This window comes from Panulirus ornatus, chromosome 6 (genome assembly GCF_036320965.1).
Source record: "Panulirus ornatus isolate Po-2019 chromosome 6, ASM3632096v1, whole genome shotgun sequence".
In the NCBI taxonomy this organism is placed as follows: Eukaryota; Metazoa; Arthropoda; class Malacostraca; order Decapoda; family Palinuridae; genus Panulirus; species Panulirus ornatus.
The window spans coordinates 54,405,629-54,432,308 of NC_092229.1; the positions used below are offsets into that span (position 1 = coordinate 54,405,629).

The 26,680-nt window shown below is 40.9% G+C and overlaps 2 protein-coding genes and 1 pseudogene across 3 annotated transcripts; 1 reads left to right on the forward strand and 2 right to left on the reverse strand.

Annotated features, from left to right (window-relative positions):
• Nucleotides 1-2,120: 2,120 nt before the first annotated feature.
• On the forward strand, nucleotides 2,121-9,150 carry LOC139749242 (innexin inx2-like). 2 transcript variants are annotated; one of them, XM_071662968.1, is made up of 7 exons: nucleotides 2,121-2,501; nucleotides 5,042-5,259; nucleotides 6,022-6,155; nucleotides 6,300-6,462; nucleotides 6,958-7,119; nucleotides 7,566-7,679; nucleotides 8,118-9,150. In XM_071662968.1, exons 1-7 carry the CDS (start codon nucleotides 2,357-2,359, stop codon nucleotides 8,367-8,369), a joined length of 1,188 nt encoding a protein of 395 aa, XP_071519069.1. In that variant the 5' UTR covers nucleotides 2,121-2,356; the 3' UTR covers nucleotides 8,370-9,150. The 2 variants fall into 2 exon arrangements, with proteins under 2 accessions (XP_071519069.1, XP_071519070.1); XM_071662969.1 differs by lacking the exon at nucleotides 2,121-2,501 and adding an exon at nucleotides 3,039-3,056.
• Nucleotides 9,151-9,907: 757 nt separating this feature from the next.
• Nucleotides 9,908-16,877, reverse strand: LOC139749243 (innexin inx3-like). The gene is made up of 7 exons (XM_071662970.1): nucleotides 16,738-16,877; nucleotides 14,784-15,037; nucleotides 14,576-14,667; nucleotides 12,958-13,088; nucleotides 12,262-12,406; nucleotides 11,346-11,564; nucleotides 9,908-11,004 (listed from the first exon to the last, which is right to left on the reverse strand). The coding sequence occupies exons 2-7, from the start codon at nucleotides 15,034-15,036 to the stop codon at nucleotides 10,675-10,677; spliced, it is 1,170 nt and encodes a 389-aa protein (XP_071519071.1). The 5' UTR covers nucleotide 15,037; nucleotides 16,738-16,877; the 3' UTR covers nucleotides 9,908-10,674.
• Nucleotides 16,878-19,273: 2,396 nt separating this feature from the next.
• LOC139749241 (innexin inx2-like) lies at nucleotides 19,274-25,116 on the reverse strand (annotated as a pseudogene).
• Between the last annotated feature and the right edge of the window lie 1,564 nt (nucleotides 25,117-26,680).

Consider the following 26,680-nt stretch of genomic DNA (forward strand, 5'->3'; position numbering starts at 1 on the left):
CATCACTTTATCGGCCAGTGATAAGATTAGAGACAAGAATGATGTTTATGGTACAATAAGTGGGAACGAAAGAGGAACTTTGACCAATGGGGCGTAACCTGAATTTCGGAAGTCTGCCTTTAAGAGAGAGAGAGAGAGAGAGAGAGAGAGAGAGAGAGAGAGAGAGAGAGAGAGAGAGAGAGAGAGAGAGAGAGAGAGAGACTATCGCACTATATACGATATTTTGCCACAAGAAACGGCTTGCACGTAGGCAGAGAGAAAGAACTTTAATGGAAGGAGTATTATTTGAATTTTTGAGTTTTGTGCAGTCCTACACATGGTGTGTGCGGTAGTGCTAAAGAGTACATAACATGTACAGGGTCTGGGCTTGAGTGAGTGAACTGCAAGTTGCACAGTGGACAGTTACACACAGGAGACACAAAGATAGACAGGAGGAGCGAGGCGGTGAGATTCCAGACTATTGTGACAATTATGAACCAAGCAAGCAACGCCCATAGTAAAGATAAGGACAAAAGATATGCCTGCCAAGCACTTGAAGTAAACCCGATAACAATTTAATTAAGAAGATAATAATGTCAGCAGTTGACATGAACTAAGAAGATGGATTCCAGTAGCTTACTCAGGTACTGTATGTGGGATTAGATTGTGTGGCTGGTGATAGTCAAGTTAAGCCAGGACACATTGTCCATACATTTGTTATCTCTGAGTCAGACAAAATGAGAAAATGGCGAGAGTGGGGAGGAGAGATTAACATTTAGAACTAACAACACGACCACTGCTGGGATGCTGGCCCGAGGAATGAGCATTTGGAAGATGAGGAACTTGATGTAGGGTTCCTGAGCTTCCCTGCTACGGAAGGGAGAGAAACATATGAGGATCGTTTTTATATACTTCCCACGTAGTCCCTGCGGGTCGTAGAAGGCGACTAAAAAGGGAGGGAGCGGGGGGCTGGAAATCCTCTCCTGCAGTTTTTTGATTTTCCAAAATAAGGGACAGAGAAGGGGGCCAAGTGAGGATATTCCCGCAAAGGCTCAGTCCTCTGTTCTTAACGCTACCTCGCTAACGCGGAAAATGGCGAATAGTATAAATATATATATATATATATATATATATATATATATATATATATATATATATATATATATATATATATATATATGTATTCCTATGAGTCCACGGGGAAAATGAAATACAGTAAGTTCCCAAGTGTACTTTCGTGTAATAATCACATCACCAGTGGAGACAAGAGAGAAATGTAACGGTCAGTTGATATACAACGAAGAGACGTTGTGCACCGTATCCCGCGTTGGGGAGGTAGAGCCAGGAAAAGACCAAAGAACTGCCTTGTTCTCTCACATCCATCCTCTACCGTCAGACACAACGCACACGCCCCGCCCTGTGTGGGTGATGATAGCAGTGTATGGCTGAGTAGATCAACCGAGGTCTTCTACTGTAATTTTCAATTGTAATCAGTTGATTACAGTTATCATGTACTGTATATATGGACGGACTCCAGTACCACTTCATGATATCACTGTTATTATAAGTGTCGTCAGAGCTAACATGCTCATCAACATACCATAGTGATGCTTTGAGAGATTCACTGGATGAACTGGACACATACCTGACTGTCTTTGACATTATACTGGTAACAGAAAAATATGTGTCGATGCAAAATGAAGATTTCATTGCAATGCCTTAGTGATATCACGATGACAAACTTATTTCCAACTGTTTCTTTGTTATTCTGTGTCTTTTGGTTTTTTGTTCACAAAATGTAAATATGTTACGTATTAACCAGCTCAGTTTTATATATCGTTTGTGTTCATAATATTGTAAAGGTAGACTGATCTAATCAATTCTAGTTTTGTAATCTCTGTAGTCTTGGTAGTGTTAAGTGACCGGTCTAAGAAAATTGGAATTACTTTGACATTGTATATCTTTATCTTGGAGAAGAAATTCAATGATTTTGGTCTTGTTACCGTCTCTTTTATGGCTGTAGATACCAGAGCGAGAGTAGTTATCTTTTTTTGAATGATGCTCATGTTGTATAACATTATAGTCCAGATCAAGATATGATTAGATATTACGCTTGCTAGGGTATGAGAGTGGTCGGTCGTTCAGCTGTAGTCTTGCTGGTTTCACAGAGAGCGCGGCAGCTTGGACTCTCTCCCATATATTCAGGATCCTCCTGTATCACAGGTTTCGTTCAAGAGATTCCTTCAAGCAAATTCTGAACTTTTCCATGATTGTGGAATGAAATCTAGGTGTCATCATAATCAATTTGGCTGGAGAACGAAATATATAGACCCGTCTAACTTGTTTGTGATTTAAGCGTCAGAAGAAAGAAATAGCGATGGTTTTCGGACCGCTTCGGAAAGTTAGAGTGAAGGTGCAGGTGAAGCCTGCAGTGGAGAACCTTGTCTTCCGTCTTCACTATCGATACACATACGTTATATACATGTTGTCCGCGTTGCTCGCTACACTCTACAACATAGTAGGTAAGTCTACCATCTACTCGTTCATGGCTGGTGAATCTACAGATTTACCTGAAAAACTCTGGTTCGCTATATTTGTGTAACAATTTCCTTCTTGATGGCCACACGGCGATCGACTGCGTTCAAATCCTACAAGAGACGCTCATGAAACCTTGTGATAGTCACTACCTGATGCTAGTGCGGAGGCCGAGTAGTTCTGGTGGAAATGTAGTTTAATATTTCGTCGGCTACTGAATCTGATTTTCCTATTGTAGTTATATAAAGATCTACCAATACCATATCTGCCGTGGCAGTAGGCAACACCACTACCATTTCCTCAAGACTCAGGGTTGTGCTTTATCTACTAATTGGCCACGGAGCAAGAAAATCACAGTAAAGATGTAATCAAACTCTCTTATCTTAAACAATGGAGACGATTAGTTTGTTATCTCAGACTTACAGATTACACTTGCTTGGGCCGTGTCTCCTCATGTTCATTGTACCACGTTTACAAGATGGATATATCAACTCTACTCCGGTTACTAAATACATAACAAGAGAATTCAGTCATTTTCTTTGGTAATGTATCCTGAGACAATCCTTTAACGTGATAATAATATGATGGCTGAGGAACTCAACAATCTTTAAACAGAAGCATGGAATATTTTCATCCAATCTTTGTTCATCAACATTTGTAAGCACAACGACAGGGTTCACCCCTCCTGTATACTCACAACCATGTTGTTGGTGAGGAACCAGTAACCAAACATCGCTCAATGTGCAGTGATGTATTGTGATGCCTACCAAATGTATCAATTCACAATGAGATCAAATCTACTACAATAGCTGCATTGTGCCGCTCACTCAAACGAGTGTATTTGACAATGTCGCTGTTCAACCATATAATCTGAAAATTGTGTCTGTGTTCACCATATTCGACTCCCCAATACCGTATATTGTGTGAGAGCGTGTGGTCTTAGAATGATCTTAAACACTTAAAGATGTTCAAGATTTTTGATTGGTGGTTATAACTGGATGGTGACCGCTTAAATCACCGTGTCAGTTGACATGCTTAAAACCCAAATATTCATTCCCAAGATCCGATATACAACTAGGACAGTGGAACAGCACATCACCATAACGCTATAACTCAACTATATAACCCACCCCATAACAACTGATTGATTCAACAACCAGATACCCACGGTATGTTTTTGAGTTCCAAAGTGTCTGCAAATTACCCAACCCATTGACCTTAACCTGTGTCATGCATTATATTGCACTCCACAACACGAGATACAACGTTCTCAACCACACATGTTTACCATGACTTGTTCAGTCGGCAGGTGTTTACGTTTTGTACAATTCCTCAACTATCGTCAACTCTGCTTTACCATCTTTATTACTGTCATCAACATCCCCAGAGTGACAGCTATCAGTGATTATTTGTCAGCATGACTGAATTTATTCAACTGATAAGATCTGAAAGTGTTCAACAGTTATTAGTCTCTCCATATCGCGTTATCATACAACACTTGTGAGGTCTCGTATGGAAAGTGTGGTGGGTGTGCCACTCGGGTGTACCACAACTTGGCACATCCTCATGTTAATGTCACTTGGGTCTTACTGTCTCCATACTGGAGCTGGTCCAGTGTGTGTTCCCGGAGTGTCATTAATGGCACATGGCCCAGGTCGGCAGTTATTATTTTGGATATAATAGAATCTCTGTACTGAACACCATGAATACAAAATAATCATAACACTTATCTATAACTATTAGATATTACCAGTGATTCGAATTCCTTCCTAAGACGTCCTTACTCTGGGTTAGGATCTCAAAGCGTAGTCAAGTCGTTATGAAGAAATTGAGACAAGCAACGACCGTCAGATTTGGCGAAACCCTCAAGATCTGTTAAATCTGATAATGTGATATATCACGTCTGCCTCGCTAACCTCGACCTACCTGCCTGCCTGCCTGTCCAGCCTACACAGGATGAGGGGGTTAGCTAGTCAGTCCCTGTAGCATCATGGAATGCCTGAGCTGCCTTCACAATGGTTTTGAAAGCTCTATCGCAAATCAACTTCCATCTACATTACCACTACACATCCATCATCTACATTACCACTAAACATTCATCATCTACATTACCACTACACATTCATCATCTGCATTACTACTACACATCCATCATCTACATTACCACTACACATTCATCATCATCTACATGGTGTTCATGTTGTTCACCAGCCTCCACAATATCATCGCTAAGTTCTCATACTGTTCAGTTTGGATAGACAGTTGCGTGTGATGATATATCATTAGATCATGCAGAAAATAACGGATGCATCCCTTTACAAATGTGGGGACACGTGAAGAACTTTACCTCCTACAAACGTGACAAGTATTGGATGAAGTATGTTTAGTCTGTATGGAAAAGATTTGGGTTTTTGACCGTTGAACTGCTTGTTACCAAAACGAAACAAAACAATACACATATGATACATATTCACTTACAGTCACAAGCGGATTTATTAACTGTTTTCTTCGAAACTATAATTCGAAGGTAAGAAAATCGACTGTATGACCGGGGTTGGCTCGGCCTCGTTCAACGACGTGGTCAACAACTACTGCTTCATCATGGGCACGTTCACAGTGGACCGGCTTCATGGGCTACAGGTTGGGGTAGACGTTCCCCATCCCGGCGTGGGGCCACAACAAGGCCACGAACCCACCACATACCATACCTACTATCAGTGGGTTCCCTTCGTCCTCTTCGTCCAGGTAAACTCTATGTAAACAAGTTGGTCAGTATCCTTATCAATGGTCCCAGGCCAGTGTGGTACTGAGACATGGAATATGTTTCATTTGACGTCCTTTTAATGTTATAAGTACACAACAGGGTTAATATGATCACTTTCAGATGAGTTTTTACTGTCCAAGTAAACTCGTAGAATTCTTTCTTAATAAATCGTTAATCAATCTTTTATTGTCTTCTTTTAAGTAGCTTGATATATTTTTGGTTTGACATTCTAAGGTGAGTGTAAATTCACAAACTGCTCAACAGACGAAAATATGATGGATCATATTTTTCTAGGGATGAGGGAATTATGTGAGACCCTCCCACTGGATGGCCATGATGCCCTTGATGTTGTGACAGTTGTTCACAATCCCAGCGTTCCGTGCGAGTGTTGTTCAGGTGTAAAGAATGTGACTGAGATGGCTTAGAGCTTGAGCCAGAAAGAGACATGAAGTATACGTATGGTAGACCTTTTTTACTCCTCTCAAAACCTTCATCATTCACTTGGGAGCAACAAAGATAACTAGAACCTTGGCTAAGATGAGACACCTGCCTCGGGTATGATGATCCTTGCGAGGGCGCGGGAGGCTCCGTGTAGTGAGGGGAAGTTACTGGTGCGTATTGCAAGTGAGAACCAATAGGAAGGAAGACGATACTGTCATCACTAATGTTTTCTTGTGACCAGCTGTGTACCCACGTAGCTTAGATCTTGATCCTTGACTTTAGTGATGTTCTCCTGTGGTCAGGGCTTGATGTTCTACGTGCCTCACTGGCTGTGGAAGGTGTGGGAAGGCGGCCTCTTCAAGGAGGTCATCCAGGACCTCTCCATACGCAAGTACCTCGGCTCCGACCTTAGGAACTACGTGCGACGTGAAGAGATGTAAGATGTTCATTTAACCGAAGTGATAAAACTGCTATAGTACGTAGCTTGTGTTCTGACCTCATTATTCATGAACAAAAAATCTTGTAAATGCATTTAAGGGAACAATTGTAGACGTTTCAGTTGTCACTAATTTTCTCTCAGGTTCCAAACCCTCTCAACGTATGTCATCCACCAAGGAAGTGAACACAGAAGCTGGGCTTACAAGTTCTTCTTGTGTGAGTTCCTCAACCTGGGCGTCGTGGTGGCTACTGTCTTCTTCACCGACTGGTTCCTCGGTGGTCAGTTCCTCACATACGGCGCCGACGTAAGTCCTCCAGAAGCTTCGTCTTGGGTACAATGTTGGTTGTTACATCTTACACAAGACAAATCACCAGAGTTCTTAACAACACTAACACAACCTTGTCCTTCAGTTATTTTATGCGACTTAATGACTTGCTCCGTTGTATAATGCTCATAATGTGGACGTTTATATTATCTTGTTATAACGATGTGATTCAGGTGTGTGGAGGAAAATTCAGAATTATTTCTGTTTAGTGTCTACCGTGTCAGGTGTCACAACCTGTGTCAGGTGTCACAACCTGTGTCAGGTGTCACAACCTGTGTCAGGTGCCACATCAGTTGACACACACTTTATCCTCAAGGTTTTAGATAAGTTATCTGCGTCAGAGCTCAGCAGCTAATGTTTGTGAGCAGGTGTTCCGGGTGTCTGCAAAGTGAATCACAGCTTAAGCTTAGTTTGCTAACAAGCGTCCAAGGTGGCTGGGAGCTGGAAGGGAGTCTAACGTATGTTTGTGAGCAGGTGTTTGAGGTGGCCGGGTTGGACCCCGAGAACCGCACGGATCCGATGTCTTACGTCTTCCCCAGGATGACCAAATGTACCTTCAGGAGCTTCGGTTCCTCAGGCACCATCCAGGTGCGTGACGTCATGTGCCTCATCGCGACCAACATCATCAATGAGAAGGTCAGCAGGTTGTTCTTATGTTTGTGATGAGTTAGTTTGATGACGCGTGTGATTCTAGATGATTCATGGACTGTTAATTTCTAAATAGATACTTAAACCAGAAACCTCACATACATATAACTAATGTCGTACATATTTATAGTAAAACTTATGTACTTTATCACTGTGCTACTGATTAATGGTCGATACTTGTTTGTATTGAGAAAGCTTTTCTAGTTTCATTTACCATCTTCACTTGACTTGCGCGTCCTGAGCGAGCGTTATGTATAATCTCGATGAACATCTCAACACGTAATATATTTTCTAGCAAAGAAGTTCAGAAGCTTGACATATTTTCCATGGGAGATCATCACATGAAGCTGGTTTTTACCTATTCATTATCATCATTATCATCTAAATTGATGATAAGTTAACATGACTATATGTTTGTTTTTCCCGGTGGCCAGATCTATCTCTTCCTGTGGGTGTGGCTTATTCTGCTGACGTGTGCAACGTCGGTGTGGCTGGTGCTGCGCGTCCTTACCATCGTCCTTCCCTTCTACAGGCAGTTCCTCCTGAAGGTAAGAGGCGACTCTCACGTTGTTTTCCAGAATTTTAAGCGAAACATAACTGTTCTTGACGTAGCATTATGAAGAATTTTCTTGAATCACGAAGATATTCAGTTTTTTCTTTTCTTTTTTACAATTGTAAATTTTTGAGTTTTGCAAACGAAGTTTGGTAATAATTTGACGATCTTGAATTACGGGTTTGTGGTGTATTGTGGTCGTCCATAAACAGCAGGACTGACTCTTTCTCTCTTATTTGTTCCATAATGCTTTGTGTTGGTAAAGAGATCACACATACGACCCTTCCTGCACTAAATGCCTATCAAGAGGTCGTGAAGACCGAACACTAACCATTCACGGCGAAAATACCTTTTTTTTTTTTGTGTGTGTGTGTGTATATCTGTGCATGTTGTTCACTTCACGTTTCTCTTCTTCCTTCCTTCCTTACATCAGCTGCACGTGAGAGAGGGACACAGGAAGGAGGTGTCAACATTCATGAAGCGGGCGAGTGTGAGCGACTGGTTCCTGCTGATCAGCCTGGCCAAGAATATGGAGATCAGCGTCTTCAGTGAGTTCGTTAGTCACCTTGTCGCTCAGGTTGCCATTTCCGCAGACACCTTCCCTGTCGACAACTGCCAGGAAAAGAATGGTTCACCTTTTTCATCTTCTGTCGAGAAGAAGAAACAAGAAATGTTAGAGAGATAATCTGAGGCATTGTATCATGAGGTTTAGAAACTATACTGAAGGAAGAAGGCAAAAACAACAATGGGATGTTCTATTTCCATGTGATCAAAAGATGACATCCGTTACGTGTCTGTTGGCTACTAGTCAGCTGGTTCTTTGCTTGGAAGATCTTTTAATATATTTCTGAAATTTTTCGGGTAAATGTTTCAATTTCACAGTAGAATTATTTCGTTCACCAAAGAGTTTTGTTAGCGAATATATATATATATATATATATATATATATATATATATATATATATATATATATATATATATATATATATATATATATATATATATATATATATATATATATATATATATATATATATATATATATATATATCTTCTTCATACTATTCGCCATTTCCAGCATTAGCGAGGTAGCGTTAAGAACAGAGGACTGGGCCTTAGAGGGAATATCCTCACCTGGCCCCCTTCTCTGTTCCTTCTTTTGGAAAAAAAAAAAAAAAAAAGATTAAGAGGGGAGGATTTCCAGCCCCCCCGCTCCCTCCAGCCCCTATAAACTTTTCATAAGCCTCTTAGGTTTAGGAGAAAGATTTCTTTTTTTGCCAGTACGACAACGAAAGTGCATCTAGAAACTGTGTATGTGTCATTACCTGAGAAGTATATGACATCAGGCTAAACACGAAGAACAAAGAGTCTGAATGATATATCCCGAAGGTTAGCGCCTATATATATATATATATATATATATATATATATATATATATATATATATATATATATATATATATATATATATATATATATATATATATATATATATATATATATATATATATATATATATATATATATATATATATATAACAAGAGGTCATAAAGCAGATTAGTGAGTGCTAACTTCCTGTGTTGTCGAGGGTGTTGGTTAATCCGAGATCTTATCGTATCTTGCGTGATAATCGCTGGCAGGATCTGATTAAACTTAAACTTTGACCGTGTGCACACCCTCCCAGACCAGACGCCATGAACACAGTCTGACGAAACAACTAAAAGATGATATAAGGGAAATCTATATTTTCACGCTTTAGTTCCCCTTTGAAAATCATGACCATATTTTGGGAATTTATTTTCTATTTCAGGCTGCCCTAAATTCATACCCTGTTCATATATATATATATATATATATATATATATATATATATATATATATATATATATATATATATATATATATATATATATATATATATATATATATTTGATATTTTCACATTATTGCTTGTTTTACTTTGATCGTATTTTCTTTCATCTTGTTTATGATTTCGATAATGTCTCTGACTTACCCATTAAGATAACTGTCTGAGGTTAGGTTTGTGTCTAATAAAGAAAACGATAGCCATACTAAATATCATCTTTTCCTGATCACTTTAGTCTGGCCAAAACATTTTCTTCGAGATTTTCGTGAATGATCACAAAATGTTACACTTTTGTCTGGAAAGTTTGCACAAGATGGTACATTCCAAAATGAAATTAGGTCAGCATTTCAAACAGTTTTATGATGGTTATATACTTTATATAAAATTAGACTATACATCCATACATTATAAATCAGTTCATGTTGCATATAGTTACATATGTGTGTAGAGAGAGAGAGAGAGAGAGAGAGAGAGAGAGAGAGAGAGAGAGAGAGAGAGAGAGAGAGAGAGACGATGGAATGATCTCTGCAGCAAACATTCAGTTGATTGGCTGACAATGTAGCACGTTGGTTGACCTTTAGGCTCTAGCGCTCTCCTATGTTACCTCTAACTTGCTAACCTTCTTTTGGTACCACACACCCAAGAACATCCCTTAAGGAAAATTCCTGCCATGTTCTGTAAGTGACAAAGTCTTTCTCTTCAGTCAACAGTTAAGAAGTGTGTTCATGGCTCTATGAGCAACCGCTTGGACCTGGTGAGTGAGTGATGGATCCATACAGTAAAAAAATTTCTTGTTTCACCATTACGAAACAAGGCGGTCTATTATACACCATTGTTGGAAGCCACTTTTCATATACTTGAAGGTAATCTAACATAACTACCGTACGTACATTACAACATGCAAATGTGATCACCTAAGCTGGATCAAACACCTCACGGAATATGTCCCTAATTCAGCCACCTAAGCTAACCTAACCTAAGCTAACCGAAACTAACCTAACCTGACCAAATCTAACCTAACCTAATTCGGTCAAAATCTAGCCCCATAAAGTGACATAATTAAAATGATCCTCCAGTTTTAAGTGCTAGGTTTCAGCCAACCGCAACGTCTGCCTGACGTTGCTAGAAACTCGTGTCAGCGACTTGCGGGAACCTCTTGCGTGGGAGGGTGTTGTCTGACTCACTCAGGCGGTACAAGGGCCTGTAAGTCCCCACAAGTTGAGGAGCTGTGGGGGCGTGAACCCCCCTGTCCAGTTTTGCAACGCCCTGCAGCAGCTCCCGAAATCTGAGGTGGTTAAGGTTACAGCCGATGCTCTCAAGCAGACAGTAGTCGCCCAGCTGCATACGGCGGACAGCTCCTTCAATGGCAGGGATGAGAGTAGTTTTCGTGTGGTGTTGGAGGCGGTGGATCCGGAGAGAAGGGCTGTAGAACACTACCAGGAGCCACAACAGCTGAGGAGAGGAGAGGAACATGCTTGATAATTGGTTCTCTGATGATCCATGAATGGTTTTTCCGTAACAGATTCTTTTCTTTATTGATTTTAGCAAATGTTTTTCAATAGTCTCTTATCCTCCTAGTATCCCCCCCCTCCTCTCTCTCTCTCTCTCTCTCTCTCTCTCTCTCTCTCTCTCTCTCTCTCTCTCTCTCTCTCTCTCTCTCTCTCTCTCTCTCTCTCTCTCTCTCTCTCTCTCTCTCTATCTATCTATCTCTTAGCTCTACCACACGGCGAAATGGGAGCGCTACGCCCCATCCTCGCGTGATGGCTAAATCTCAGGTTCTCTTTTCGTCTGACCTGGAGGATGGTTGCCACGGTAAGGATGATGAACCACAGCCACATCACTAGGTAGATCTTCTCGTTGATGATGTTCTGCGGAAGGACACACAGCACGTTCTTCTTCTGGATCTCACCGCCCGACCCGAACATGTGGAAGTTGCACTGGGTCACCCTGGGAAAGGTCTCCATCAAGGCGTCATTCCGCGTAGCGTCGTTCGATGCCAGAAACTTAAACACCTGGAAAACACGCCAGACACTTAGCTTCCTCACCTGGAAGGTGAACACACCACTCACAGCTTCATTATTTGGATAACCTTCGCAGTTTTATCAGCTGAAAAAGAAAACATCACTCATTTTGCGACACCTGGTATGCTTAACACTGATCATAGTGTTGTCGATCTGAAATGATTTTAGTTGATATATTGAACGCCATAACAGAACAAATACTTTTCAAGTTATCATTTTTACTTATTTTGCTTTTGGTACAAACGCCTATCAATCGTCAGGGTCATTATGGCAGTTTGGTTCGTATTCAGTGTACGCGTAATTTCAAGTTTATAAATTGTTCTGATGACTTACTCACCAAAGGAACACATTCATGCAGCGAGTTAACTAATACAGTTGTGTGATCAGCTTTGTAACTACGTCAGATTTTGCTGTCATTTTGGATGAAAGATTGAACAAATAGTATGAGGCGAGCCACCTTGTTTTAGCACCTGAGAATGTGTTCCACTTGCCTGTTAGACTCTGCCACAGATCTTAATGTTGCTTTTACGGCTGTATGATAACCCTTACAGGTCAGGTTACATGCTAGGCTATCAAGCCCAGGGATCGTAACGTCGTGTTCATGGAGCTGACGACGTGTTAAGGACCTATTGCCTGTATTAGCAACATGACAGAGCTGCCAGACTCTACTGGTCATGTAGCGACTCACCTTAATACCGTAGGTCATGAAGAGGCCACCGAGAAAGGCATTCATCAGAAACATTTGTCCCAACACGTTGATCAGGTTGAGACTCTCACACAGGAAGTAGCCAAGAGCGTACTGGATGTTGAGGCCTCGCGTGTCCTTTAGGTACCTGGGGGGGTAGAGGGTAAGCCATGATAACAACAAAGAAAAAGATAAATTTCTATATGATCTTGACTCAGTCTGAATTAGGAATGAAAAATAGTAAAGCTGTCTTTCAGCTGATACCCTCATCACAGACCATCAGGTCCTCTGCTGTTTGGCTTTACCAAGTTGAAGGTTGGTAACCTGAAGCTAAAAGATTACTCATTTCAAGGTAGCCAAAGTAAAAGTTTCAAACATAATCAAAGTGACTCAGTGGGCAACGTACATGTTATGGTTGTTCTTAAATGCATTATTGAGCTTGATATCATGAAAGCTGAGCTGCCTGGAGGACGCACCATAACTCTCAGGTTGGTTAACCACATCGTTATAAGAGCAACTCATCCAAAAATGAGAATCACTTACGTCTGATACATGTAATCCTGCAGCACGTGACACCTCTACACATGGACCTATGTTAGTAAACTTCTTGATATTACATCTAAATATAAGAAACTTTTAAAGATACTTTTTTTTCAGATTTCATTTAGAGTCGAGCGTGGAGGATTGCCAAGAACTTACTGAACAATATTTTCGATCTTCTTCTTGGCATCGTTGTCAAAGATTCCTTTGTTCAGGTCCTGCAGCAGTTTGTCCACTTGCTTCTTTTCGCCGAACTTCCATATGAAGTGAGGCAGGTAGAAGAGGCAACCCTGACAAAGATCACGAGATAAGTCAACCAACACGTTAGACATTGACAACCCTCTCGGACCAGCTGGACGTGCACCATATGATCAGAGATTGGATCAACATTTCTCTTACAAATGACACATTTAACATACATGAATATCAAGAGTCTATGCTACCTCCTTGGCTAACAGGGACGCACTTATGGGCCGCTCGGGATCAAGCGCATGTGTTCAAATCCCGCTTGCAGCAGTCGGTCCACAGTCAACCCTGCTGTTCAGCATTACCGAGGGGGTTGGTCGATGAAATAGATACCTAGCTTATGTTAAGTTATATATATATATATATATATATATATATATATATATATATATATATATATATATATATATATATATATATATTGCTATCAGAAAGCTTTGTAGGGTATTTAGTTGCCCATGCCGTCTCAGCTTAGATAAAAAAATAAAATATGATAAACTTCACTTCAGGCCAGCAATGTTCAGTTATAAATAAGATTCGAGAAGTTTTGAACATCTTTTTAAAGTGGTCAGCATAATTGTAACGTCATGCAAGCTCTCACTGCTGCATGAATGCATGACTTGCTCTTCAGATGCTGAAGACACCTCTGCTTACTTCTGTTATATAACCACAGGACGACCTTCTCAGGCAACTAGGCCGCGACTCAAGATGGATTCCTCTGAAGCGAGTTCTTAGACGAGACAACTGAGTCTCATCAACTGACGACGTCACACCCTCGCCAAATGATTGTTCACTTGCGGCCTAACGTCAAGAAGGCAGAGTCCGGTAACACCAAGATTTTAAACAGAGAGGTGTTATGCAGCTGCGGCGAGGCTGCCAGTGGTTATATCACAAGTGGTGAGTCACGAGGCTTCATCATCATCATCATCATCATCATCATCATCATCATCATCATCATCATCACCATCATCATCATCTTCACCATCATCATCACCATCATCATCATTACCATCATCATCATCATCACCATCATCATCATCATCATCATCATCATCATCACCATCATCATCATCTTCACCATCATCATCACCATCATCATCATTACCATCATCATCATCATCACCATCATCATCATCATCATCATGGAATGAAGTCATCCAGGAACTTCTTGCTACATGAGGAGTCCATCTTTCCTCTTCTCCTATAATGGACAAGTTCACATTACCTGATCCTTTATGAATCGTAGGCACAAAGCTGGAACCTCTTCCTGGAAGTGGCTGGGCATTATGGTTGGTCGGTTGTTTGAGCTTTAGGCCTGTCAACTGCCGGGGTCATTAAGGTCGTCAACGTAAGTTACATCCACCAACCAAAAAATCTTTAACACCTTCTTCATGTGGTGAAGATAATGCTAAGACCACATACACTCTTACTATACATGTGGCCCATGTCTGAGTATTATTACAGTTCTAACGTTGCATTACACAGACGACACAACAAACAACAACAACAACAACATCAATGTAATGCTGACCTGGAGGAAGAGGACAGCTGGCACCCACTGGTAGTAGGAATGGAAATGTTGTTCGTGGATCTTGGGTCTGTACAGCCCTAACCCGGATACGGCTGGAAGGAAACATTTATATAGGATATATAAACATCCAGTGTACGTTAGGATATCATACACGTGTCATATCAAGAGGTATTTCTTGTTATCCCAATAATGAGAATACCAGACGTACGCCCAGTGGAGTTGATGGTGTAGGTGGAGGAGATCCAGCAATACGTTGTGATAGGTTTGGGAGCTTCTTCGTAGTCCTGCAAACATTGGATGGCATCGCCTACGTAGTCAGAGGCGGTGACGAGGGCGGAGCAGATGAAGCAGAAGGAGGTGGTCCACTGGTAGTGCAGGCGGAAGACTCGACTGTCGACAAGAGTGCGCGAATAGTTGACTTTGAACACCCCAGCGAGGGCAGCCAGCACCGGCAAAACCATCCTGCAGGAGGTCAGATATCCTTACACTTTATATTGCCAAAAATGTAAAACAAAATAGATAAAAGATAAAAACAAAATTAAAAAAATCGATTCTTTTAAGCAATAAACATTGATATAATCTGCCACACAAACTTGTGAACACACATAGCAACAGCTTTGGCTCTGGTTTGCATTGGTTAGCCACAATTAACATCGTCACTTCACGTTTTCTTTAGACCTGAGGAAGTATTCGGCTGATGATGAACCTTCGCTGGAGCGACTCTGAAGGCACAGTGGCTGCCTCGGGGGACATCCCAGGTACCTCAGTAATGGCAGTCACTCTAGTGAGACTGAGACTGTGGATGGGTGAGACTTACCTTCCTCACATGACATTCTTCCTTCCCGCAACATTGGTGATCAAGACCAAACACTCGACCAACGTCGGTCACGAAATACAGATAATCAACAACGAGTCTGACTCGTAACTTTCCCCCACAGAAGAAACCATCAAAGCTCATCATCTGGTCACACAACACAGTAAAGTTAGTCGAGCATATTTGCCATCAGTGTTGCAAGATGTCACAGTAGCGTTACATAGTTGTATGTGTATACACTGTGTGAGCCATAACCAAAGCTTTACTAGTTCAGATGTATTGCATGTACTGGGAGCTGCATAGTACGGCTCCAAGTTATACCTGTCAGCTCTGTGGAACTGCGAATTATGAAATCAGAAAATAATGACCTCAGACCAATAAAGTGTTGGTTAATGACATCAGCGCCACGACTTATCATCATAACTGCCACTTATGTGATTCATGGAGACAACATCGTGACCTGCACTACATCACCAACGCAACGCATTTACCCTCATTATGGAAATTCACCTGATACTGTGAACACTGATCTCCAGCTAATACTGTAAACATAGTTCATCAATCTCCAGCTAGTACTGTAAACATAGTTCATCAATCTCCAGCTAGTACTGTAAACATAGCTCATTAATCTCCAGCTAGTACTGTAAACATAGTTCATCAATCTCCAGCTAGTACTGTAAACATAGTTCATTAATCTCCAGCTAGTACTGTAAACATAGTTCATTAATCTCCAGCTGGATGTTCTAATGATGGTACGGAACTTTACTATACGTTCTATGCCACCACACTCAACCAAGCCAACGTTGCGTACCAGATTGTATGAAAGGGCAAATCGTAGACCATTAGATAGTCCTTTACTGCCTGGGTCCAGGGTGTTCATGATTGTCTCTTGTGGTCTGTGTGGAAGAGTAGCGATGTATATTATCACAAGCCTTCGCGCAGCAGTAGCCTATACTTGACAACAATCGGTATTGAACGACGTATCCGCCACCTTACATGTTGTCCTTAATTTTCATATCACGTTGATAAATTTTTATGATGGACGCTAGAAAGAAGCACTTTATTTCTTGGTAAATATGGCAGTTTAGGTGAACAGTCTTTAATCGGGTCATCTGTGGTCAACGTCACATCTTACAAGTCATATCAGAATCCCGTTAAGCCATCATCAGATCACGTTTGGTTTGACGTAACTTTCAGATGGGTCACGTCTACATACCCCATGACCCTCATCCATGACCACCACTCCAACATCCGGTCAGTCTTGTACCATACATGTGATTGGTTGATACAAACTCCCCAGGTCGGTAATAATCGAATATGGAATTAATAACAGCCATCTGAAACTCACCTGCAAGTTTTTTTTCCGTTGAGTTTCAGGGGTGAGTGTTGTCGGCAGGTTGGCTGAAGATCACTTGTGAAACTCACTAAGGACTGGAGCAGTCATGGGACTGGCGGTTACACCCCGAGAGCGTAGTGACGTCCATATCCGTCCTCACGCAAGTTCAGGTTTCCATCAAAAGTGGACTAAGTCAACCTCGGCCTCGGATACCTTGGTGTCCACGAACCTCGGGACTCAAATTGGTTGTGATGCGCTAAGCAACGGCCACTTCCTCCCAAAGTAGTTCCCCATTTTTACAGAACCATTTACACTCGTACATACTACTTACCCGTAAGAGAATTAAGTTTATTTACGCCATCTAGCAATGAGAGTGTGACAGTGGCGATGACGTCATATCCTGAGCGCTTGTGTTGGTCTTTCCAAGATACGGTGGCCAAGTCCACCACTTCAGCTTCCTCTACAGCCTAACCTAACCTAACCAACTCGTACTCAACACTCGAGTAAACTTACAAGGCATTAAAACAAACATCAGATTCATACAACAACAGCGTTATTAAAAAAAAAAAAAAAGAAAGAGAAATCTTGGTATCTGATTGCCTATCCCGCCACAGCTCGTGCACAACCCGTTCGCTCATCTACCATGTTCTACAACCACAACCCACCACACACAGCCAAGCCGGCTTCTAGACACAGTTCCATGAAACATTCTGACTACTCCATATGTCCAGGTGAAGCCCAGTGACAGCACGATGACCTCACCTCTAAACAGTTTATTCTCTTCCGTGCACGCCTCCCTCCCTCCTGCATGTTCGGGTCAAAACAATCCGAAGCCTCCGTCACCCCGTCCAACCACCTCCCTCGCGGTTCTCCTCCACCCATAGTCTTTGCTTATCCTTTACGTGTGTTCGTAAGCAAGTCAAAAGGAATATATATATATATATATATATATATATATATATATATATATATATATATATATATATATATATATATATATATATATATATATATCCCTGGGGATAGGGGAGAAAGAATACTTCCTACGTATTCCCTGCGTCGTAGAAGGCGACTATAAGGGGTGGGAGAGGAGAGGCTGGAAATCCCCCCCCCCCCTCCCCTCTGTCTTCTACTTTTCCAAAAAGAGGAACAGAGAAGAGGGCCAAGTGAGGATGTTCCCTCTGAGGCTCAGTCCTTTGTTCTGAACGCTAGCGCGCTAACGTGGGAAATGGCGAATATGTATGATATATATATATATATATATATATATATATATATATATATATATATATATCATCCCTGGTGATAGGGGAGAAAGAATACTTCCCACGTATTCCCTGCGTGTCGTACAAGGCGACTAAAAGGGGAGGGAGCGGGGGGCTGGAAATCCTCCTCCTTTTTTTTTTTTTTTTCAAAAGAAGGAACAGAGAAGGGGGCCAGGAGAGGATATTCCCTCAAAGGCCCAATCCTCTGTTCTTAACGCTACCTCGCTATCGCGGGAAATGGCGAATAGTATGATAGAAATATAAATATATATATATATATATATATATATATATATATATATATATATATATATATATATATAGTTCTATCAGTTTATTATACTTAGTCGCTGTCTCCCGCGTTAGCGAGGTAGCGCAAGAAAACAGACGGAAGTTCGAATGGCCCAACCCACCCACATACACATGTACATATATAAACGCCCACACACGCACATATACATATCTATACATTTCATCGTATACATACATATACATACACTGACAATACACACATACACATATACATATACATAATTGCTGCCTTCATCCATTCTAGCATCCACCACGACACACATGAAATGGCAGTTGATAGCCTTATAACGTATCTGTATATACTGTAGAAGAACAAAGCTTGAGTAAGAGTGTACAGCACCGGCTACATGCATACCTGCAAGACAAGCAACATCTCCACTTAAGTGAGAATCAAAGGACAATGTTCCCCAGCAGACACAGGCCCGACCAACGAAGCCACACAACGATACTTGACGACCGGCAACATCAAACAATGGATCAAGGTTGTTTGGGCTATCAATTGTCAGGGTCATTAAGGCTGTAAGCTTCAAGTTACGTATACAAACCGAAAAATCTTTTATATCTCACTGAGGCTCAGACTGGAACGAGGTAGAAAGCTCAAGATGTGCTGGTTGGTTGATTATTTGGGCTTTAGATCTCTTAACTATCAGGGTCATTAACGCCGAGTCAAAATAATTACCATCAACTGAAAATGTTTAACTCTTTCTTCTGGTGTTAAAGATAGTAGTAAGAGACGCACATTCTCATGACACATATGGTCGATCTTGATATCAATGCATAGTTAATACTGCCTTTCTTCCTCTTTATCTACCATCATTTATCTACCTTCATTTATCTCTATCAGTAATTGAAGTAATTATCGTTTCTGATATTGAAGTTATTTTCTGTATTATTAGTATTTCAATTATCAACGTTTTGATATTTTATGACAATAGTTATGATTTACAGAAAGGTAAAGGAAGGACATAGTAATTAAGAAATGTAACTTTATTAATTTAACGAATATGTACAAAATATGTTTTGGAATGTCGCCATATCATAGATGACTGGATGTTTTGTAGATGACAAAAAACAAAATATACTCATAAGAAACCAAGATGAAGAATATTGATGAAGTTGGTGCTACAGTTGGGTGCAACTGGCAGCGCGCACTCCCGACGCACATCACAATTTTTGGTCATTTCTTTGTTCCTAAACTAATTCAAGAAATATTTATATACAAAATAAGCTTTAGAATATAACCTCACATATTACAGTTTATTTACATATGACAAAATATAAAGTAAACTCTTACACAGAAACCAGATGAGCAGATACAGTATGTGCTGACGTTGTCCTCAACTTACATATACATAAGGGAATTGATACGTGTTATGTTTCTCTCACGAAGACACAAGTGAACCACCTTCTCAACTCCCATTCAGGAGCCTCAGGCCAAGAGTTAGTTGTGTCTCGCAGTGACACCATTGTTGACCTTCACCTGGAAGGTCAGTCTTTGTACTTCACACCAGCAAGTGATTGCTTGATCAATTTTCAGCTTCCTTGTTGACGCATGCGCGCCACACTGGAATATGAAGCTATACAATAATTTCATTTTTAAAATCGGTCTGCAGCGCAACATTTAAATCAAAAATTTTGCCGTCTTTGACTAACGTATAGGAACGGTTAACGTATTTTGAAGATTGTACCGTTTCATTGTGAGCCAAGTAGCAAAGTTGAGTACGTTATCAGGAGACACACTGGTCCTGTTCCACCAGACACTTCAGTAACAGAGCAGGCAAGAAAGCATTGCTGCTCCCCTAAACTGGGGTCGCGTCCTCGTTCTCCATCTGACGCTTCATGGCCAGCGGGTCGTCGTCATCAGACGGCTCATAAAATGGTTGATAAGAGTTCTTATTAACGTCCTTCTGGTAGTTATCTGTGGCCTTCAGTAGTACGTCCTGGAAAGTATAGACGTCTAGGTTCCTCCTGAGGGTGTCCAGCAAGAAGTAATCCCCCAGATGGAGGTCTCTGATGTCCTGTTCCAACTTCGGTGAAGTTGTCAGTTTCCCGCGTCCCTCTAGAACCCACAGACGGATGTTGGGACTGAATATCAGCACGAAGCGCCACACGATCTGTGAGGAGACAGAACACGTGAGTTGCAAGTTATGTACGAGAGGGAAAACCGCATGATATGAATCAGTTGTTTAGCCAAATGGAAGAATTGTTCGTGACGTATCTGTGACGTCACATTTCGAGATGATTAGTCTTACCTTCATAAGAGATATTGTGTTCATGAACTATATATTGCAGAATTAAACACAAAATATTTAGAAAATAAAAGTTACGATTACTTGTGTTTTCATCAACAAACTGTTGGTACCAAAAAAGAAAAAATATCTCAATATTTCGTCATAAGTCCTCGTAGGTACTCCTCTCTCTCTCTCTCTCTCTCTCTCTCTCTCTCTCCCTCCTCACCTGCATGGCGGACAGCGTGGCCAAGATGACGAACCAAAACCACATGGCAATAAAGATCTTTTCGTTGAGTATGTTCTGCGGCAGGATACAGGCGACATCGTGCGTCTGGATCGTGCCAGAAGGACCGTACTTCTTGAATGTACATTTGGTTATCCTGGGGAAGGTGGTCACCAGGGGATCGTGTCTTCCGTCGTCATCGTCGTTCATAACAAACTCCAACACCTGCAACATATAACACCAGAAGGTACAGTGCTTCCTGTATACTGTGTGTACATAACGTCTGCCGCTCTTCCTATATACACATTTATGAATTATCATATTTTCGCCTTATTTGAAATTTCAAAAAGGAATTAGTAACGTTATCAGATATGAAAGTATACACAAATTGATTTAGACTTTGCAAATGTACAATAATAAGTATAAACAGCTTTGAATTTTCACTGGTATCCTTTGGTCAAAGACTTTGTTCTCATCTCAATCGCCTTCTCACTATCACACTACTCCTAGTGTGGGGATAAGTAGGTTTCTTCAAAGCTGCTGTACACATGACCACCCTCTGTACATGGAGACGAAGTTGAACATAAGAAACAGATCTACAGATAGGCAAGGATACAGAGTTTATAAGCGTAACCTCAGCTGCAGAACAAGAATTCTTACAAACTCATTTTGAAAATCTGTTGTTCATTTCGATGAATGCAACGTACTGTATAGCTTCCTTGTCATGTACATGAAGGAAAAGTAAGATCTTGTAAGTTTTACTCATCCACGTCCGAAATGATATAAAGACAATATCCTGCAAGAATTTGTTGATGATGCCTTCACTAAAAATCCTGTAGGTGCTTTAGCACTCACTCATGCTACCGATTTGTATCTTTGGTATGATTTACGGAACCAAACATGCAAGCCTATGCGCTCTTCCACTGCTGAACCTTACTGAGGAAAATAATGATTATATTCACCTTCGTCCCGAAGGTCAAGAAGACACCACCGAAGAACGCGTCCAGGAGGAAGATCTGGCTCAGGACGTTGAGGAAGTTGAGTGACTCACAGATCATGTAAACGATGGAGTATCGACCATTACGTCCCCACGATGACCTGAGGTACCTGGTGAGGTGAAAACACACACTGGTGAGGTACCACACTGGTGAGATGCCTCATGACAGCTATTGGTTAGGTGCTACGTATATACGTATATATGATATGGAAATGGTACAGACACAGGCGTGAGAGACGTACTTGACAATGTTTTCCTTCTTCTTGTCACAATCATCATCTATGCTGTTGACCTGGAGGCCCTGCAGAGATTGTCTGCTGTCTTGCCCTCGCTCGTCTTCCATAGGAGGTGGGGTAAGTAGAAGAGACAACCCTGCAGAGGGAAAGTCAGAGGTCATCTATTTGAGTCAAACACAGTCATGATGTGCTTATAAATAATGTGATTCATCAAGAAAAATGAGGAAATAGAAAGCAACACAAGATCAACTTGTGTTTCTTATAGAAAAAAAAAGGATTCATATGATTAGAGATATCGCTTGTCTGTGGTTAGGAACTCAATTTACATCGTTCATAAGTTTAGCTGGAGACAGGTTGAAGAGTAAAGATGGCATTACTTCAATATTGTAAATCAAGGAAGAAAGAAAAAGAAAAGAAAACAATATGTTCCAAGTCAATCTGAATTCAGTTGCCACCTGCCGCCGGTCAGATTTCAACTCTCACAACGTAACGTAACGTAACCTAACCTAACCTAACCTAACCAAACCTACCTGAATGAAGAGAATGAATGGCACCCACTGGTAGTAGGCGTGGTATGTCTTAGTGTGGATCTCAGGGTCGAATAAGCCAATTCCGTCGAATGTACTTCCTCTGCTTCCATAATTACTTGTTTCACCTGAAGGAGAGAGAAAATGTGTGTGCACGACGACGTCCATATACAAGAAAAACAGAATATCCCTGTATGAATCTTGGAACGTCTGAGAGAAGGACATAACTGCTGATCAACCTAGTACATAACACCAGGTTTACCAGGTCATCCTTCCTGCACACGTGACCCAAACAATCGACCTTTGGCATGTAAATTGTTGATACTATCAAAAAAGCCATCTCTCTCTCTCTCTCTCTCTCTCTCTCTCTCTCTCTCTCTCTCTCTCTCTCTCTCTCTCTCTCTAGCAGATGTCAGTGGTACAACTCACTGCTGGTGGAGTTGATCGTGAAGGTTGAAAGAATCCAGCAGTAAGTATTGACAGCATCGGGCACTTTCTGCCCTGACCCATCCATACACTGGATAGCCGAATCGATGTAGGCACAGGTGGCGACGAGAACGCTGGCCAGGAAGCAGAAGGAGGTTGTCCAGCGGTAATGCAGTTGAAAGACATGACTGTCGATGGTAGTGTGTAGTAACCGAACCTTCAGTAGCCCCGCAAAGGCGCTTGCGATCGAGAGAACCATCCTGACAGAGTAAGTAGAAAGGATTAGGTTAGATTTTTTAAAGACCTTTGTAGATATCTAACATAGCATAACATTCTTGTAATGTGTTTAGTTTATAATAGCCTCCCTAGATGCACTACAATATCTCTAAGAATTATTGCAGATACGTTTCGTAGTTTCATTTCTGATCACATATTGTGGTCTTCCATACTCGGCTTCCATGGTAAAGTCACTCTTAATGTTGTCAGTGTTGCCACTCTGGGTTTATCACTGAGAAAGTTACGATATTATATGGAAATCTCCTTGATATGATATTCCTAATCTAGTGCTCAAATCTTCGAATCCTAACTTTAATCTAATCATCCTTTAATCTTGGCCTTATAAAACCATATGGTATTACGGTAATCATACATATCAAGTACAACAAGGGTTAGTATTGTGAACTGTTCTCACAGCGGAGCCACCACCACCTGACAACACTAGTGTCAGGTTCAGGAACTCTGGTCACAGTTTGGATCATTTTGATGCCACATATCATGTAACCATGCTCACGACTCCTGCTTATAGTCAGATTTACAAACATATATCTACTGTTTACTCCTTAGTCTAAACTTGAAGTGTGAAATTAGCGAGCAGTAAGGTATAACTGGTCTACAAAAATAAAAGTAAATAGTAGAATAGATAAATGAGATTTGGTTCATGTAGGCTGATAACTGGTTGTTTTGAAACACTAGCAGTAACTGCAGAACGAGTTGTACGTCTTTACAAGTAATGAGACAGTATGATAGTAAGTTTCACATCATACGAATGGGTAAGTTTACCTCCAGTCAACTAGGAGACCATATCAGATAAAGTCTTTTCTTTTGAACAGTTTCTCCGAGCATACAGGCGAGTGGTTCGTACTTGTCTCGGAGTATTGTTCCATGGTGTAGCTATTAGCGTTCCTGGGCGTGGCGCATTCACGGGTCGCCCAGAGTCGAGCGCATAGGTTCGAATCCTGGCTGCGGCGTTCAGTCCACAGTCAACCTAGCTGTGCATCCACCCCTAGGGGTTGCTCGATGAAATGGTTACCTACTCAGGCTAATATATATATATATATATATATATATATATATATATATATATATATATATATATATATATATATATATATCGCGTTAATGAGATGGTCTTGATTAGTGCCCCAGTTGCTGGTGTCGTCTCAGTTAACAACTAAATGATCCAACTTATAAACTCTCCCAGTGTGACACCTTGACACATGTGCCACATGTACGACGTGCTGTTCGTCCACTTTTTCTCCTCAGCAGATTTTACTTTGTTTTCCGTTTACCTTATACGTCTGCTCGCTCGACTCCTCCAATTGGTAGAGCACGTCATACTCATATGCCATTTAAGGCCTAGCACTGATGTGGAGTATGAGCGTTGCTCAAATATGGCACGTTAGTTTAATGTAATTTTTTGGGTGCATGTTGATAATTCTGACATGATAACTGTTAGACCTAACAATGTGTATTACTGTATATTGCTACTGCATGTTTGTATGATCTATCATTAATGTCTGCAAGGACATAATGAAATAATAAAACACTTTATGATCTCACAGAACAATGCTTTCATGTTTTGAGAATAAGCAAAGATAAACTGACGAGATATGACCACCTTACTTAGAATGCATTTGTCTAACACCACTAATGAATATGATATGCAGGACCATATACTGAAATATAGTAAACAGAATATATGCTTTACAGACTTTCATAATTACATAAGTAACTTACCTGAGTCCAGAGCGACAGGTATTGTAACGGTATCAACACTGGAGAGAACCTCGATTCGAACAACCACTTAGCACAGTGGGTGCTCCAAGTGTGCTTTAGACAGCCCAGTGTTCATCCACTCCCTTCACGTGGATATGACGTGTTAGTGATTTCCAAGATAGTTCGAGTTACCACACGCTGAACTTTGAGACCCAGGTTAGCTGTTCCAGACCAGGAATTGTTGTCAGTGGGCGAGACTGTTCCATGGAGCTGTGTTCCCTGTTCATGAAGGGAGGAACCTAAGACGCACGAGGATAAAATATTCGGTCGAAATTGGTGTTTAGCATCTAGTAATGGTGACATCCTGTACATGACGTTTCCTGTTGGCAGTGTCGCACCATTGTTGGGGACAGTCAGTCCTCTAGAATGAAGACAAAATACTTTATTCTAGACTCAAATGATCAGATGAGATGCTAGAAGACCACTGATTAAAATGCATACTCCATGCGGTAGCAAGGTAACCCTGTCTCCATGTCACACATCTTGATCAAGCTTCACAAAGATACGATATGAAACATTCTAATTACTCATAATATTCATTCTCCCGCTCCACTCACATAATGTGTTATGATTGTTTGGGGATCATGAGATCATGGTGGTGTGATAAAAGGAAGGACAGTCTAGAAAAGGCTTTATAAAACTTAATCAGTAAATTCAAGTTGCTGTAATGTTTTACGAACACTTGAGGGAAACCTCCTTTGACTACATTAGTATAACAGAAGTAAATTCGTTTACTTAATTTTCAGAATGGTCTTGCGTGAGCATATTTCTCTGAATTGTCTTAAAGGATCATGCGAAACAGAAAAAGATAAAGGTAGATAATGACCATTCTTTACCCTTGCATGTGTAAAAAAAAAAAAAAAAAAAAAAAAAAACTGGTGCAATAAATACACCCATTTTCTACGTGTCGGTAAGGTTGGTGAAGTGAGCTGAGCTCTGGCCCGCCAGCGCTTACTCAAACCGTCAACACAAGTTATAAACACAACTCGAGAACACATGAACACTTTCTTCAGTTCAAGATATTTCTAAAATCATACTCGTTCTCTCTATATAAATGAGGATCGACTATACAGTCTTATTCTAAAGAATTCCAAAGAGAAATAATGTGCAAACTTTTTGTACTTTAATTCTGCGAGAAATAAAAAAAGGGGCTTATTCCATTCCACTATCTGCGTGATATATATATATATATATATATATATATATATATATATAGAGAGAGAGAGAGAGAGAGAGAGAGCATATGAGCCCGCACTTTTAATAGAACATACAATGCCCTCCAACAGCAAGGATTCGAACCCGGACCTTTTGCGTGGTAGCTGGGAAGCTAACCGCTCGGCTATGATCGCCTCTAATATGGAGATGATTTTTCGATTACTAGCAATCGAATACCCTTCGTCTCACATCTATGAGCAACGGGGTCGGGTTCAAATCCTTGCTGCTGGAGGGCATTTTGTGTTCTACAAAAAGTGCTTTGAGTCTTCAAGCAAGCCAGACTAATCCTGCCATTCATGAAAACCAACATTGTGAGGTACTGTGGCGGGTTGCAAGGCTTCTGAAACAAATGTTTTTGCTGCCATTAACAACAAAGATTTATTTTCAGGCTCTGGATGATAGAGAGGACGAGGAACATGAGGTTCAGCTGGCCGAAGATTCCATCATCCGAGGTCAGCTGAAGTAATG